The sequence below is a fragment of the Ranitomeya variabilis genome, chromosome 1 (genome assembly GCF_051348905.1).
Source record: "Ranitomeya variabilis isolate aRanVar5 chromosome 1, aRanVar5.hap1, whole genome shotgun sequence".
NCBI lineage: Eukaryota > Metazoa > Chordata > Amphibia > Anura > Dendrobatidae > Ranitomeya > Ranitomeya variabilis.
The window spans coordinates 374,348,671-374,364,576 of record NC_135232.1 but is presented as its reverse complement, the minus strand read 5'-3'; the positions used below and the strand labels follow the sequence as shown (position 1 = coordinate 374,364,576).

Sequence of the window (15,906 nt, the reverse complement as noted above, 5' to 3'; positions counted from 1 at the left end):
GGAGCTAAGCACCGTATTGTGGTCCTGACCGATCATAAGAATTTGATTTACCTCGAGTCTGCCAAACGGCTGAGTCCTAGACAGGCTTGATGGTCCTTGTTTTTTTCCCGTTTTGATTTCGTGGTTTCATATCTTCCGGGTTCTAAGAATATTAAGGCTGATGCCCTTTCTAGGATTCTCCTGAGGTCCTTGAACCGGTCGGCATTCTGAAAGAAGGGGTGGTCCTTTCTGCCATTTCCCCCGATTTACGGCGGGTTCTTCAGGAATTTCAGGCTGATAGACCTGACCGCTGTCCTGTGGGGAAATTGTTTGTTCCTGACAGATGGACTAGTAGAGTGATTTCTGAGGTTCACTGTTCTGTGTTGGCTGGTCATCCTGGTATTTTTGGTACCAGAGATTTGGTTGGTAGGTCCTTTTGGTGGCCTTCGTTGTCACGTGATGTGCATTCTTTTGTGCAGTCCTGTTGGACTTGTGCGCGGGCCAAGCCTTGTTGTTCCCGTGCTAGTGGGTTACTTTTGCCATTGCGGGTCCCTGAGAGGCCCTGGACGCATATTTCTATGGATTTTATTTCTGATCTTCCAGTTTCCCAGAGGATGTCGGTTATCTGGGTTGTTTGTGACCGGTTTTCTAAGATGGTTCATTTGGTGCCTTTGCCTAAATTGCCTTCCTCTTCTGATTTGGTTCCGTTGTTTTTTCAGCATGTGGTTCGTTTGCATGGTATTCCGGAGAATATTGTGTCTGACAGAGGTTCCCAGTTTGTTTCTAGGTTTTGGTGGGCCTTTTGTGCCAGGCTGAGCATTGATTTGTCTTTTTCTTCTGCATTTCATCCTCAGACAAATGGCCAGACCGAGCGAACTAATCAGACTTTGGAGACTTATTTGAGATGCTTTGTGTCTGCCGATCAGGATGATTGGGTGGCCTTTTTGCCATTGGCCGAGTTTGCCCTTAATAATCGGGCTAGTTCGGCTACTTTGGTTTCGCCTTTTTTTTTGTAATTTTAGTTTTCATCCTCGTTTTTCTTCTGGGCAGGTTGAGCCTTCTGACTGTCCTGGTGTGTATTCTGTGACTGACAGGTTGCAGCAGATTTGGGCTCATGTGGTGGACAATTTGGTGTTGTCTCAGGAGGAGGCTCAACGTTTTGCTAACCGTCGTCGGTGTGTTGGTTCCCGGCTTCGGGTTGGGGATTTGGTTTGGTTGTCTTCCCGTCATGTTCCTATGAAGGTCTCTTCCCCTAAGTTTAAGCCTCGGTTTATTGGTCCTTATAGGATTTCTGAGATTATTAATCCGGTGTCTTTTCGATTGGCGCTTCCGGCCTCTTTTGCTATCCATAATGTCTTCCATAGATCTTTATTGCGGAAATATGTGGTGCCCGTTGTTCCCTCTGTTGATCCTCTGGCCCCTGTGTTGGTTGATGGGGAGTTGGAGTATGTGGTTGAGAAGATTTTGGATTCTCGTTTTTCGAGGTGGAGGCTTCAGTACCTTGTCAAATGGAAGGGTTATGGCCAGGAGGATAATTCTTGGGTTTTTGCTTCTGATGTCCATGCTGCTGATTTGGTTCATGCTTTTCATCTGGCTCGTCCTGATCGGCCTGGGGGCTCTGGTGAGGGTTCGGTGACCCCTCCTCAAGGGGGGGGGGTACTGTTGTGAATTCTGCTTTTGGGCTCCCTCCGGTGGTTGTAGGTGGTAATGCAGTTGCCCCTGAGTTACAGTCCTGGTCAGGTGTATCTGCTGATTGCAGTTCTGACTGGGGTATTTAGGCGTGCAGGATTTATTAGTCCTTGCCAGTTGTCAATTGTTGTTGGGAGGTGTAGGACCTCTGCCTGGTTCCTCCTGCCTTTCTGCCAAATCAGCAAAGATAAGTGTCTGTTTTTTTTTTCCTGTGGCACACATGTTGTGTGCTTCACAATTCAGTGCTATTCTTTGTGTTTTCTTGTCCAGCTTAGATTGTGTCAGTATTTTCTCAGTCTTGTTGGATTCTCTGGAGTGGCAGATATACATTCCATGTCTTTAGTTAGATTGTGGAACTTTTTGTATTATCTGCTGTGGATATTTCTGGAAGGGTTTTAATACTGACCGCCTAGTAATCTGTCCTATCCTTTCCTATTTAGCTAGAGTGGCCTCTTTTGCTAAATCCTGTTTTCTACCTGCGTGTGTCTATTCTTCTCCTACTCACAGTCATTATTCGTGGGGGGCTGCCTATCCTTTGGGGGTCTGCTCTGAGGCAAGGTAGCATTCCTATTTCCATCTATAGGGGTATTTAGTCCTCCGGCTGTGTCGAGGTGTCTAGGGTATGTTAGGCACACCCCACGGCTACTTCTAGTTGCGGTGTTAGTTCAGGATTTGCGGTCAGTATAGGTTCCACCGACTCCAGAGAAAGTTTCATGCGGCTCCAAGGTCACCAGATCATAACACAAGGGAAGATGTAGAGGGATAAAAGAAAATATCATACAAATATGAACTCACAAACAACAGAGTTGAACACAAGGAAGTAAAAAAGTAGGAACAACCACATAGGAGAGGATGAGAATATACACACACAGACAAATCACCAAGCAACAGTCTTTAGAACACTCCAAAACACCTCTTCCACAAAACACTTTCAACTCCACACCAGGCAGTATAAAACTAACACTGGCAATTCCGATTGCCAGAGGCCAGTATATATAGCAGAGGTGAATGGCCAACACTGTACAGCTGAGATCTGAACTGAACAGATTTAACCCCTGCACTGCTAGCAGAAACCTGCACCGTTTAATATGATGATGATGATGATGAAGTGCTTCTAATCCGTGCAGGAGTATGTGGAATCAGACACTGCGATCTTCTGGCCCCTCTCCGTCGAGGTAAAGCAGTGACATCAACACTTTAAAAGTTGTAATTCAAGAACTGTTCAACTATACTTACCTCTTTAAATTCCTACCTCTACAGTGCAGTTACTCCAGTTGTCTGGACCTGTGTATCCGCTAACTTACTGCAGTGATCAAGTGCAGCACATCATTCACGTGATCGATGCAGCCGATCACGGTCATCAGCGGTGATTCTTAGATGGGTATTCCCATTTCCAAGATCCTATGCAATAGGTTGTTGCAGAAAGTGAGAGACTCCATTTAACAACCAGAGTGGCTATACTGTACAGGCCAAGTATTAAAGAGCCAAGTATAGCTTTTAATTTAATTTGACATATTCCCAGCTCTTGGCTCTTTTTTAATAAATTAGGTAAAACCTCTTAAAAGGGTACCATGTACACATGCGTACTGCATTAAGGACAAGTCAATTGCCTAACAAAAAAAACATTGTAATGACATGAAAAAACTTCAAACTATAACAAAGTTTCTAACACAGTCCACTCAGGGAATGGATACATAGCTACCAAGAAATAGCTGTCATAATACTTGTAAAGCAGCGAAAAAAAAAATTAAGTCACGGTGCAGCACGGTTCGGTCACCGCTCTGAGCATACAGAGCGGAGGCTGTAACCGCACCCCACACACTGACTGACGCTGGCTCTGCATTAGGCCCGGCTGTGAGTCAGTGCCGGGGGAGTGGTTACAGCCACCGGACACTGAACCAGCACTGGCGGGAAAAATAAAGTTCATCTTTCCCCCTGCAGCACTGGCTAAGTGAGGGCACCGGGCACATTAATATGCATTTTAACTATATGTCTGCAGGTTAATAGAATTTTTTCTGGCGAGAGGTTCCCTTTAACACTGCAGAGTCTTTGTGTAGTGTATGTAAGGCAGCTGCAAAGTGTAAAGTTATTGTGTATTCTATGAGATACCATTTCAGCCTGTATCTTCTGACTCCTGCTTGTGATAAGTTTATACCTGTCAACTCTTACAAAGAGGAGACAAGGAAGTAGTATAAAGTGAAATCTCATAATAAATACTGGAGATTGTGCGCACGCAACACACACTATAGGATAGTACAGCATTAGTGAGTGAAATTAATAAAGACAGTATATCATTGTATAGACTCTTCTACCAAATCACTGGATTCTTATATAAAGCAGAAATTATATATGGGTGACATATAGGTTGACAAGGAGTGTGGAGTTGGGTGGGGAGAGAAGTGTTCTAAGGCTACGTTCACATTTGCGTTGTGCGCCGCAGCGCACAACGCAAACAAAAACGCTGCAAAACGCACGCTAAAACGCTGCGTTTTGCGCCGCATGCGTCCTTTTTGGCCGAAAGTTGGACGCAAAAAAAATGCAACTTGATGCGTTTCTTGCGTCCAACGCTTGCGGCCATGCGGCGCAAAACGCAGCACAACGCATGTCCATGCGCCCCCATGTTAAATATAGGGGCGCATGACGCATGCGGCGACGCTGCGGCGCCCGACGCTGCGGCGCTGACCGCAAATGTGAACGTAGCCTAAGAGCTGCCAGGGGGCTGAAAGAAATGTTATTCTACAGTTAACAGAAAGTCAGAGACAGGAAAGCATTTACTGGACTGGTTGTCAAAATGGGAACACTTGAAACAGCTGCCCATAACAAAAAGTGAAAGTGTACAGATGGAACTAACCTGGGATTAAATAAATTACAAAGCTAGAAAATGGATGGTGAGTTAGCACGTAAAGGGAAAGAAAAACTTGTCACAGCGCTTCTTAACAGTTATCAAGTGCTCAATCCGTGACAATGCCAATAGATCGCGTCTTAAGATTTATGTGCAGTAAATCAGTTTCTCAGACAAAGGTTAAGGAACATCTTTTATTTTATGTCTGATGCTTCAAAACAGGGTGTAGCCAGTTTCTGTTCAGCTAAATGATCTCCTGACATATCTGATACATTACTTTTCTAGCCTCACTTTTTCAATCACTGTGACAATGGCAAGGAGATGGTTTATCTCGGTCTCGAACAACAATATATTACACTGGAGCTTTAAAGGAATAATCCAATCTTACAGAAACTTTGGACAGGAATAAAATTCATTGTGGTCCGAAATACAATTCCTTGAGAACTTGAACTCAAATACTTCACGTTAGTGAGTTTGTATAGAATGAGAAACATGGCAGCTTTCTTTACAGAACAGTCACAACTGTAGAACCATGTATGTGATACTGCAAGCAAAGCAAGTATATTCCCCAAACAGCAGTAAATGAGATGACAAGGACAAATGTGATATTAATTGACAAACCAGACACTTAAGGTGGGTTTACATCTCTCGGATCCAGGCCATTAAACGACCCTATGAGCACACCAATGAGTGTTCTATGCACAGAGAACCATCGTTGATATTTTTATTGTGAACAATACCAAGACATCACCAAGAATGTTGGGCTGCCGATAACGATGATTACAAATCATTGCATCAATTGACTGAGCATTTTGTTTGTCAGGTGCTTGCTGTCCAGTTTAGACAGGCCGTTCCTAGGATTACTGGCTCTTCTAAATGGGCCATTACAGGTTAAATCTTATAAATGAATGAAGGTCTTTCATTATCAAAAAATCTCTAGAACAATTAAGCCATGTGTGAATGGATCCCAACTGTAGACATTCTTGCCTAAATTGAAAAATGAAGAATTACTTGCCTCATTATCAGACTCCACGAGCACCTGATCATATTCACTAAGGGCTACAAGGAACATAATGGAGGTGACATTTTCAAAGCAGTGTATCCACTTCCTCCTTTCTGATCGCTGCCCTCCTACGTCCACCATTCTGCAAAGATGAGAGCAACAGTTACTGGCCAATAGCAATAGAGCATTAAAGAGGACTCGTCACCCTTACTTTATGGAGTTATTTTTCTTCCACAGATATACTGTCCTTTTTATTTAGTGCTAATCTGCATGGTCTTTAAAAAGAGGAGTGGCTCACAATTCTCGGGGGCTGGGGAAGCGAGGCTCACAGAATGCTCAGGGGTGGGTGGGAAGCAAGGTGCACATGATTCTCAGAGGTGGGGCAGCATGGCTCACAGGATCCTTGGGGATGAGTGGGAAGCATGGTGCACATGATTCTCGAGGGTGGAGCAGCATGGCTCACAGAATTCTCCGGGGAAGAGGAGGTTTGGAGGCGCAGCTCATAGGATTCTCGAGGGGTGGGTAACATGGCTCATAGAATACTGGGGGGTGCACGGCTCACAGGGTTCTCAGGGGGAGGAGAAGAAAGGTACAAAGATTCTCAGGGAGGAGGGGGTGGGAACCATTGCTCACATGATTCTCAGGGGTAAGAAAAAATTAACACTAAGTGAGGCCAATATCTCTGCAGTGTTTGGTGGATTTATAAAACAACAACAAGTAAACAAAATCCTCAGGGCAGCAACAAGAATAAAACAAGCCTAAGGCTGTGTTGCACACGCTCAGGATTTTTCTCGGTTTTTCGCTATAAAAACTTGATAAATCCGTGAAAAAAAATGCATACATTAAGCATTCTATTATTAAAATGCAATCTGCAAATTTTGTGCACATGCTGTGTTTTTTTCCACGTCGGAATCGCATTCTGGAAAAAAAGCAGCATGTTCATTCTTTGTGCGGAATCGAAGGGATTCCGCACACATAGAAATGCATTGATCAGCTAACTTTCTGCATGGGGCTATGCCCACCATGCGGGAAGTAAGCGGATCATGTGCGGTTGGTACCCAGGGTGGAGGAGAGGAGAGTTTCCTCCAGGCCCTGGGAACCATATAATTGTTAAAAAAAAAAAAAAAAAAAAAAAAAAAAGAATTAATATAATAAATCGGGATATTCTCACCTTCCAGTGTCCCTCGCAGCCTTCCCACTCCTCGCAATGCTCCCGTTCCCAGTGATGCTTTGCGGCAATGACCTGTGATGACGTAGCTGTCTCGTGAAACCGCTACGTCATCTGGAGTAATTTCCGCGAGGCATTACTGGGAACGGAAGCTGCAGGGAGCATCGCGAGGAGCGGGACGCCGGAAGGTGAGAATATCAAGATTTATTATTTTTTATTATTATTTTTAACATTAGATCTTTTTACTATTGATGCTGTATAGGCAGCACCAATAGTAAAAAGTTGGTCACACTTGTCAAACACTATGCTTGTGTGACCAACTTGTCAATCAGTTTTCCAAGCGATGCTACAGATCGCGTGGAAAACGCTAGAATTCTGCAAGCTAATTACGCTTGTAAAACGCTAGTGTTTAGCCGGAAATTCATGCCAATTCTGTATGCGATATACCAGCAGCAGGGAGTTGCACAATTGCCGCGGAAATTCCAGACGTGTGCACGTAGCCTAAAACTGGTCATTTTTAACCTAGTGACAGGCCCTGTTTAATTAGAGTAATGACAAAGTATTGAAACACACAGTCAAATTTTAATGCTACCCCATATTTTAAGACAGAAAAAAAAATATTTTACCTAAAAATAAATATTGACTCCTCATCAGTCCCCACTAGATTAAAATTATAAACTCATGTGTTAAGGTACTGTCACACAGTACCATTTTAATCGCTACGACGGCACGATCCGTGACGTCGCAGCGATCGTATGATTATCGCTCCAGCGTCGTAGACTGCGGTCACACGTTGCAATCACGGCGCTGGAGCGATGCCGAAGTCCCCGGTAACCAGGGTAAACATCGGGTAACTAAGCGCAGGGCCGCGCTTAGTAACCCGATGTTTACCCTGGTTACCAGCGTAAACGTAAAAAAAACAAACAGTGCATACTTACATTCCGGTGTCTGTCCCCGGCGTTCTGCTTCTCTCCACTGTGTAAGCGCCATAGCCGGAAAGCAGAGCGGTGACGTCAGACGTCACCGCTGTGCTCGCTTTCCGGCCGGCAGACGCTCACACAGTGGAGAGAAGTTGAGACGCCGGGGACAGACACCGGAATGTAAGTATGTACTGTTTGTTTTTTTTACGTTTACGCTGGTAACCAGGGTAAACATCGGGTTACTAAGCGCGGCCCTGCGCTTAGTTACCCGATGTTTACCCTGGTTACAAGCGAACACATCGCTGGATCGCTGTCACACACAACGATCCAGCGATGTCAGCGGGTGATCAAGCGACGAAAGAAAGTTCCATACGATCAGCTACGACGTACGATTCTCAGCAGGATCCCTGATCGCTGCTGCGTGTCAGACACTGCGATATCGTAACGATATCGCTAGAACGTCACGAATCGTACCGTCGTAGCGATCAAAATGGTACTGTGTGACAGTACCCTTACTCAACCTCTTCAGATCAAGCGCTGTGTCTCCACAGCTGCCCAGATCTTTGTAGATAGATGTGTCTCCATCGCTGCCCAGATCTTTGTAGACAGATTGCAGTGATGTCATGACAATAGAGCATATGCTAATCACTGGGACAGCAGTTCTACCAAGGCAGACAGCATGAGACGTTATACCCAATGTAGTCATGATATGACACCTGCAGCCTGTGAGCAAAACCCAGGGCAGTAGTGAAAACCATGCTGGACCTGGGGAGGATACAACCTCAGTTTTCAATTTTATCCTAGCGGAAGCTGATTGGTAGGGGAAAAATCTAAAAAAATGAAATGGAGAGGAAAGAGTTTTAATGGGACCATTTGGAACCTTATGAAAAGTAGTACAATCGCAATGCGATTATGGGGTGATGATGGTTTACCATGGCAGAAAGGATTCTCTTGAATATTCCCAGCAATTTCTATCTAGGAGACTGGTTAACTGAAAATACATTGCAATAATAAAGTGCTACAGTGTACTGTGCAAGTGATAACACAATTGCAGGTTCAGGTCACCTATGAGCTCTATCATAATGATAAACCCCCTAAAATTTGCCTCCTTTTCCAAATTCATAAATAAATGCAAAATAAAAGTAAGCATCACCACAGCCATAAACGTCCAATCTATTAAAAAAATAAAATATTTAGGAAACTTTATTGCTCTTTGAAGAGGAAGTAATAGCAAAAGGGCAAAAACAAAAGCTGGTCCTGTGAGAAAAGGGTTAATAAGCGCTTTTTAAATCAAAGCAAAACTGTAAAACTGACTAATAAGGGAATTACCACATATACTCATGTATACGCCGACCCGAGTATAAGCTGAGGCACCTACTTTTGCCACGAAAAACTGGGAAAACTTATTGACTCGAGTATAAGCCTGGTATGCATTGACCCCTCATCCTTGTCTGCATGGCTCCTCACCCCCATCCTTGTCTGCATGGCTCCTCACCCCCATCCTTGTCTGCATGGCTCCTCACCCCCATCCTTGTCTGCATGGCTCCTCACCCCCCATCCTTGTCTGCATGGCTCCTCACCCCCCATCCTTGTCTGCATGGCTCCTCACCCCCCATCCTTGTCTGCATGGCTCCTCACCCCCCATCCTTGTCTGCATGGCTCCTCACCCCCCATCCTTGTCTGCATGGCTCCTCACCCCCCATCCTTGTCTGCATGGCTCCTCACCCCCCATCCTTGTCTGCATGGCTCCTCACCCCCCATCCTTGTCTGCATGGCTCCTCACCCCCCATCCTTGTCTGCATGGCTCCTCACCCCCCATCTTTGTCTGCATGGCTCCTCACCCCCCATCCTTGTATGCATGGCCGACATGAGAAAAGCATTAAAAAAAAAAAATCCTACTTATCTTCCCTGTGCGCCCTTGATGCATCTTGTTACGGTGCCAGCAGCTTCTGCGGCCGAGCGATCAAGTGTCCCCGCTCATTAAGGTAATGAATATTCACTGCACTTCACACCTATGGGAGTGGGGAGAGGTGAATATTCATAACTCTTAAGTAGCACGCACCCGTGATAGCCCAGCAGCTGCTGTAAGCCGGCGGCTGTGCTCGCTGTAAGAGAAAAGAATATTCACTGCCAGTGCTGCGAATATTCATTTCTCTTTAGCAGCCGCCTCCTGCTTTCTGTGACCCGCTGCTCACCCCCCTCCCCTGCCATCTTCTGGGACAATGACTCGAGTATAAGCCGAGGGGGGTGTTTTCAGCACAAGAAATTGTGCTGAAAAACTCAGCTTATACTCGAGTATATAAGGTAGATTTTTGCAGATGGCACCAGAATTAAAATCCCACAATACATAAAACAGTATTTCTTCCAAGCTTTGTTTTACCTGAAGATGACACTTTGTAAATCAAATGGATATTCGATGATTCCTGTTGTGGGCACTCTGACCCGAAGCACATCTTGTTGAGAAGGTAGATATCCATGATCTGCAATACGGTCCAGGTCATTAAGATAACTATGAAAGAAAAGTAAGAAAGCAAACATAGCCATCATAATGATCCTTATATAGGTAAGTGACCTATGTAGAATAGTCAGTGCTTATTTATCAAGTAGTGTAACTGGACTCAGGCATAGAAAAGGTTATATTCGTACAACAGGCATGTGACAGACTAACAAGGAAATGTGACATTTCACAAGGACAGCAGACTGAAAATGAAGACAAATCAGTTACAGGGAAGCATCACAACAATATCAAGAGCAAACTGCCCCTGTTCTGTTCAGGATAGGCATAGACTTTACAACTAGTAATGAGCGTACTGCTCGTTACTCAAGTTTGCCTAGGGTGCTCGGGTATGCACAGAGTATCGCGAGTAGTGTTGAGCGATACCGTCCGATACTTGAAAGTATCGGTATCGGAAAGTATCGGCCGATACCGGCAAAGTATCGGATCCAATCCGATACCGATACCCGATACCAATACAAGTCAATGGGACTCATGTATCGGACGGTATCCCTGATGGTTCCCAGGGTCTGAAGGAGAGGAAACTCTCCTTCAGGCCCTGGGAACCATATTAATGTGTAAAAGAAAGAATTAAAATAAAAAATATTGCTATACTCACCTCTCCGACGCAGCCTGCACCTTACCGAGGGAAGCGGCAGCGTTCTTTGTTTAAAATTCGCGCTTTTCTTTCCTTTACGTGAAGTCCCGGCTTGTGATTGGTCGCGTGCCGCCCATGTGGCCGGGACGCAACCAATCACAGCAAGCCGTGACGTAATTTCAGGTCCTTCAGGATTTTAAAATTACGTTCCGGCGTTGTGATTGGTTGCGTCGCAGTCACATGGGCGACGCAACCAATCACAGCAAGCCGTGACGTAATTTCAGGTCCTTCAGGATTTTAAAATTACGTTCCGGCGTTGTGATTGGTTGCGTCGCAGTCACATGGGCGACGCAACCAATCACAGCAAGCCGTGACGTAATTTCAGGTCCTTCAGGATTTTAAAATTACGTCCCGGCTTTGTGATTGGTTGCGTCGCGGTCAACCAATCACAAGCCGGGAGGCTGGACACGCGCGCATTTTAAAATGCGCGCTTGTCCAACCCCCCGTGACGTCCCGGCTTGTGATTGGTTGCTTCGCGGTCAACCAATCACAAGCCGGGAGGCTGGACACGCGCGCATTTTAAAATGCGCGCTTGTCCAACCTCCCATGACGTCCCGGCTTGTGATTGGTTGCTTCGCGGTCAACCAATCACAAGCCGGGAGGCTGGACACGCGCGCATTTTAAAATGGGCGCGTGTCCAGCCTCCCGTGACGTCACGGCTTGTGATTGGTTGCGTCGCCCATGTGACTGCGACGCAACCAATCACAAAGCCGGGACGTAATTTTAAAATCCTTAAGGACCTGAAATTACGTCACGGCTTGCTGTGATTGGTTGCGTCGCCCGTGTGACTGCGACGCAACCAATCACAAAGCCGGGACTTCACGTAAGGAAAGAAAAGCGCGAATTTTAAACAAAGAACGCTGCCGCTTCCCTCGGTAAGGTGCAGGCTGCGTCGGAGAGGTGGGTATAGCAATATTTTTTATTTTAATTCTCTCTTTTACACATTTTTACATTAATGTTGTTTCGATACCGATACCCGATACCACAAAAGTATCGGATCTCGGTATCGGAATTCCGATACAGCAAATATCGGCCGATACCCGATACTTGCGGTATCGGAATGCTCAACACTAATCGCGAGTGCTCGAGTGAGATGTTGGCGTCCCCGTACTTGCATGTTTTGTAGCCGTCTAACCTGCAGGTGCGGGGACACGAACATGTCACTTTAGCACCCGCGATACTTGGTTCATACCTGAGCACCCCTGCACGCATCACTATTACAACGCAAACCATTACTTACTATTTTGTGGAATCAGACAGTTGATATTCCCGTCTCCTATCATAGCATTCTTGTATGCCAGGGTCATTCCATAAATATTTTATTGCATCTACATAAGGGTTCTCAAATGAGCACACCTTCTCTATATCAACTTCCCGAATTAACAGTGCATGGCCCTTTAAGAAAGAGAAAAACAATGGGTTTAGGTTTAGTAAATCGCAATTACAAATTGTGTAGTCCAGATTACGCATGCATACATTGTAAATCTTTAAAGGGGTTGCCTGGGACTTTTAGCTTGATGGCCTATCCTTAGATTAAGCCATCAATATCTGATTCGTGGGAGGGGGGGGGGCAGCGACACCTGGAACCCCCACCAATCAGCTGTCTATGGCAATGGCTGGAACTGACGAGTTGCGGAGTGGTACCATCAACTGCTTAGGGGCCATGACTGGGTACTGCACATTGGCCACCTACTGCGCTGTGCAGCTCCACAATTCATAGCATCCAGCTGACGCCGGCAAACGCTGATAGGAGAGGCTGACGAATGTCACAACCTCCAACCAATCACATATCTACGACCCATCCGAAAGACAGGCCACCAATATAAAAGTTCCAGACAACCCCTTCAGTATAGTAAACCGTAGCTGTTCTTGTAATTTTTTAATTGCTGCTGCTATATAAGAAAAAAAAAGTCATCCGGGTGAAACGTTTCTCATGTGAGAAAAAAACAAGCAGGGTTTTCTGGATGAAACTTAAGTATTTTTATTTGGCCGTGATAACTTAGGCTAAGAATTAGCATACCTGCATTTTGGGAAGATTGGCAGATTTGTACATGCACCACATTTGTGCAGGTAAATACAGAGCTTACAGATGGACATGTGACTAACGGAGTGGTGGACTCTATATAATAGTTTTCCATTTTCTTACATTAAATGGTTATTCACCATATATCTTAAGGCAGTCTCATAATTATTCAAGTGTGACAATCAAGTAGATCTGAAATCTGGTCCGTTTTGCAGGTTTTAACCCCTAATGATGCCGTCCTAGGCTCTTTTTATCCTGTATGCCATTTAAATTGTTGTCTTGTAGTTCCAATGACAACATGTGAGCGTGCGCAATTCCTTTCTTCTGCTCACTATAGGGAACTGCTACATTATGTCAGATAAACCGCACGTGTGGTTAGGCATCCTGATGAGGGCAAGTGCAATTGTTCATATTCATCTGTGAGCCGACTTCAAGCACAAAAAATTTGACGATGCACGACTCCGCTATGCCGTGATCACACACTGCTCACAGTGCAGCAAGCAGATGGGTGATGTGCAGGACCCAGCAGTGTAGTGATCACACACTGCTCACAGTGCAGCAAGCAGATGGGTGATGTGCAGGACCCAGCAGTGTAGTGATCACACACTGCTCACAGTGCAGCAAGCAGATGGGTGATGTGCAGGACCCAGAGGTGTAGTGATCACATACTGCTCACAGTGCAGCAAGCAGATGGGTGATGTGCAGGACCCGGCAGTGTAGTGATCACACACTGCTCACAGTGCAGCAAGCAGATGGGTGATGTGCAGGACCCAGCAGTGTAGTCATCACACACTGCTCACAGTGCAGCACAGCAGATGTGTAACATAGTAACATAGTTAGTAAGGCCGAAAAAAGACATTTGTCCATCCAGTTCAGCCTATATTCCTATATTCCATCATAATAAATCCCCAGATCTACGTCCTTCTACAGAACCTAATAATTGTATGATACAATATTGTTCTGCTCCAGGAAGACATCCAGGCCTCTCTTGAACCCCTCGACTGAGTTCGCCATCACCACCTCCTCAGGCAAGCAATTCCAGATTCTCACTGCCCTAACAGTAAAGAATCCTCTTCTATGTTGGTGGAAAAACCTTCTCTCCTCCAGACGCAAAGAATGCCCCCTTGTGCCCGTCACCTTCCTTGGTATAAACAGATCCTCAGCGAGATATTTGTATTGTCCCCTTATATACTTATACATGGTTATTAGATCGCCCCTCAGTCGTCTTTTTTCTAGACTAAATAATCCTAATTTCGCTAATCTATCTGGGTATTATAGTTCTCCCATCCCCTTTATTCACTTTGTTGCCCTCCTTTGTACTCTCTCTAGTTCCATTATATCCTTCCTGAGCACCGGTGCCCAAAACTGGACACAGTACTCCATGTGCGGTCTAACTAGGGATTTGTACAGAGGCAGTATAATGCTCTCATCATGTGTATCCAGACCTCTTTTAATGCACCCCATGATCCTGTTTGCCTTGGCAGCTGCTGCCTGGCACTGGCTGCTCCAGGTAAGTTTATCATTAACTAGGATCCCCAAGTCCTTCTCCCTGTCAGATTTACCCAGTGGTTTCCCGTTCAGTGTGTAATGGTGATATTGATTCCTTCTTCCCATGTGTATAACCTTACATTTATCATTGTTAAACCTCATCTGCCACCTTTCAGCCCAAGTTTCCAACTTATCCAGATCCATCTGTAGCAGAATACTATCTTCTCTTGTATTAACTGCTTTACATAGTTTTGTATCATCTGCAAATATCAATATTTTACTGTGTAAACCTTCTACCAGATCATTAATGAATATGTTGAAGAGAACAGGTCCCAATACCGACCCCTGCGGTACCCCACTGGTCACAGCGACCCAGTTAGAGACTATACCATTTATAACCACCCTCTGCTTTCTATCACTAAGCCAGTTACTAACCCATTTACACACATTTTCCCCCAGACCAAGCATTCTCATTTTGTGTACCAACCTCTTGTGCGGCACGGTATCAAACGCTTTGGAAAAATCGAGATATACCACGTCCAATGACTCACCGTGGTCTAGCCTATAGCTTACCTCTTCATAAAAACTGATTAGATTGGTTTGACAGGAGCGATTTCTCATAAACCCATGCTGATATGGAGTTAAACAGTTATTCTCATTGAGATAATCCAGAATAACATCCTTCAGAAACCCTTCAAATATTTTACCAACAGTAGAGGTTAGACTTACTGGCCTATAATTTCCAGGTTCACTTTTAGAGCCCTTTTTGAATATTGGCACCACATTTGCTATGCGCCAGTCCTGCGGAACAGACCCCGTCGCTATAGTCCCTAAAAATAAGAAATAATGGTTTATCTATTACATTACTTAGTTCTCTTAGTACTCGTGGGTGTATGCCATCCGGACCCGGAGATTTATCTATTTTAATCTTATTTAGCCGGTTTCGCACCTCTTTTGGGTTAGATTGGTGACCCTTAATATAGGGTTTTCATTGTTTCTTGGGATTTCACCTAGCATTTCATTTTCCACCGTGAATACCGTGGAGAAGAAGGTGTTTAATATGTTAGCCTTTTCATCATCTACAACCATTCTTTCCTCACTATTTTTTAAGGGGCCTACATTTTCAGTTTTTATTCTTTTACTATTGATATAGTTGAAGAACAGTTTGGGATTAGTTTTACTCTCCTTAGCAATGTGCTTCTCTGTTTCCTTTTTGGCAGCTTTAATTAGTTTTTTAGATAAAGTATTTTTCTCCCTATAGTTTTTTAGAGCTTCAATGGTGCCATCCTGCTTTAGTAGTGCAACTGCTTTATTTTTACTGTTAATTGCCTGTCTTACTTCTTTGTTTAGCCACATTGGGTTTTTCCTATTTCTAGTCCTTTTATTCCCACAAGGTATAAACCGCTTACAGTGCCTATTTAGGATGTTCTTAAACATTTTCCATTTATTATCTGTATTCTTATTTCTGAGGATATTGTCCCAGTCTACCAGATTAAGGGCATCTCTAAGCTGGTCAAACTTTGCCTTCCTAAAGTTCAGTGTTTTTGTGACTCCCTGACAAGTCCCCCTAGTGAAAGACAGGTGAAACTGTACAATATTGTGGTCGCTATTTCCTAGATGCCCGACCACCTGCAGATTTGTT

General features: G+C 44.7%; 1 protein-coding gene across 1 annotated transcript in view; it reads right to left on the bottom strand.

The window, feature by feature from the left end:
• The window catches only part of LOC143760083 (guanine nucleotide-binding protein G(q) subunit alpha), a 175,609-nt gene that overhangs the window by 45,677 nt on the left and 114,026 nt on the right, over positions 1-15,906 (bottom strand). Inside the window, exons 3-5 of the mRNA XM_077249003.1 lie at positions 11,994-12,148; positions 9,982-10,110; positions 5,526-5,655 (exon numbers count right to left, since the gene is read on the bottom strand). Coding sequence (XP_077105118.1) covers positions 5,526-5,655; positions 9,982-10,110; positions 11,994-12,148 — 414 coding nt within the window. The remainder of the gene's footprint in view (positions 1-5,525; positions 5,656-9,981; positions 10,111-11,993; positions 12,149-15,906) is intronic.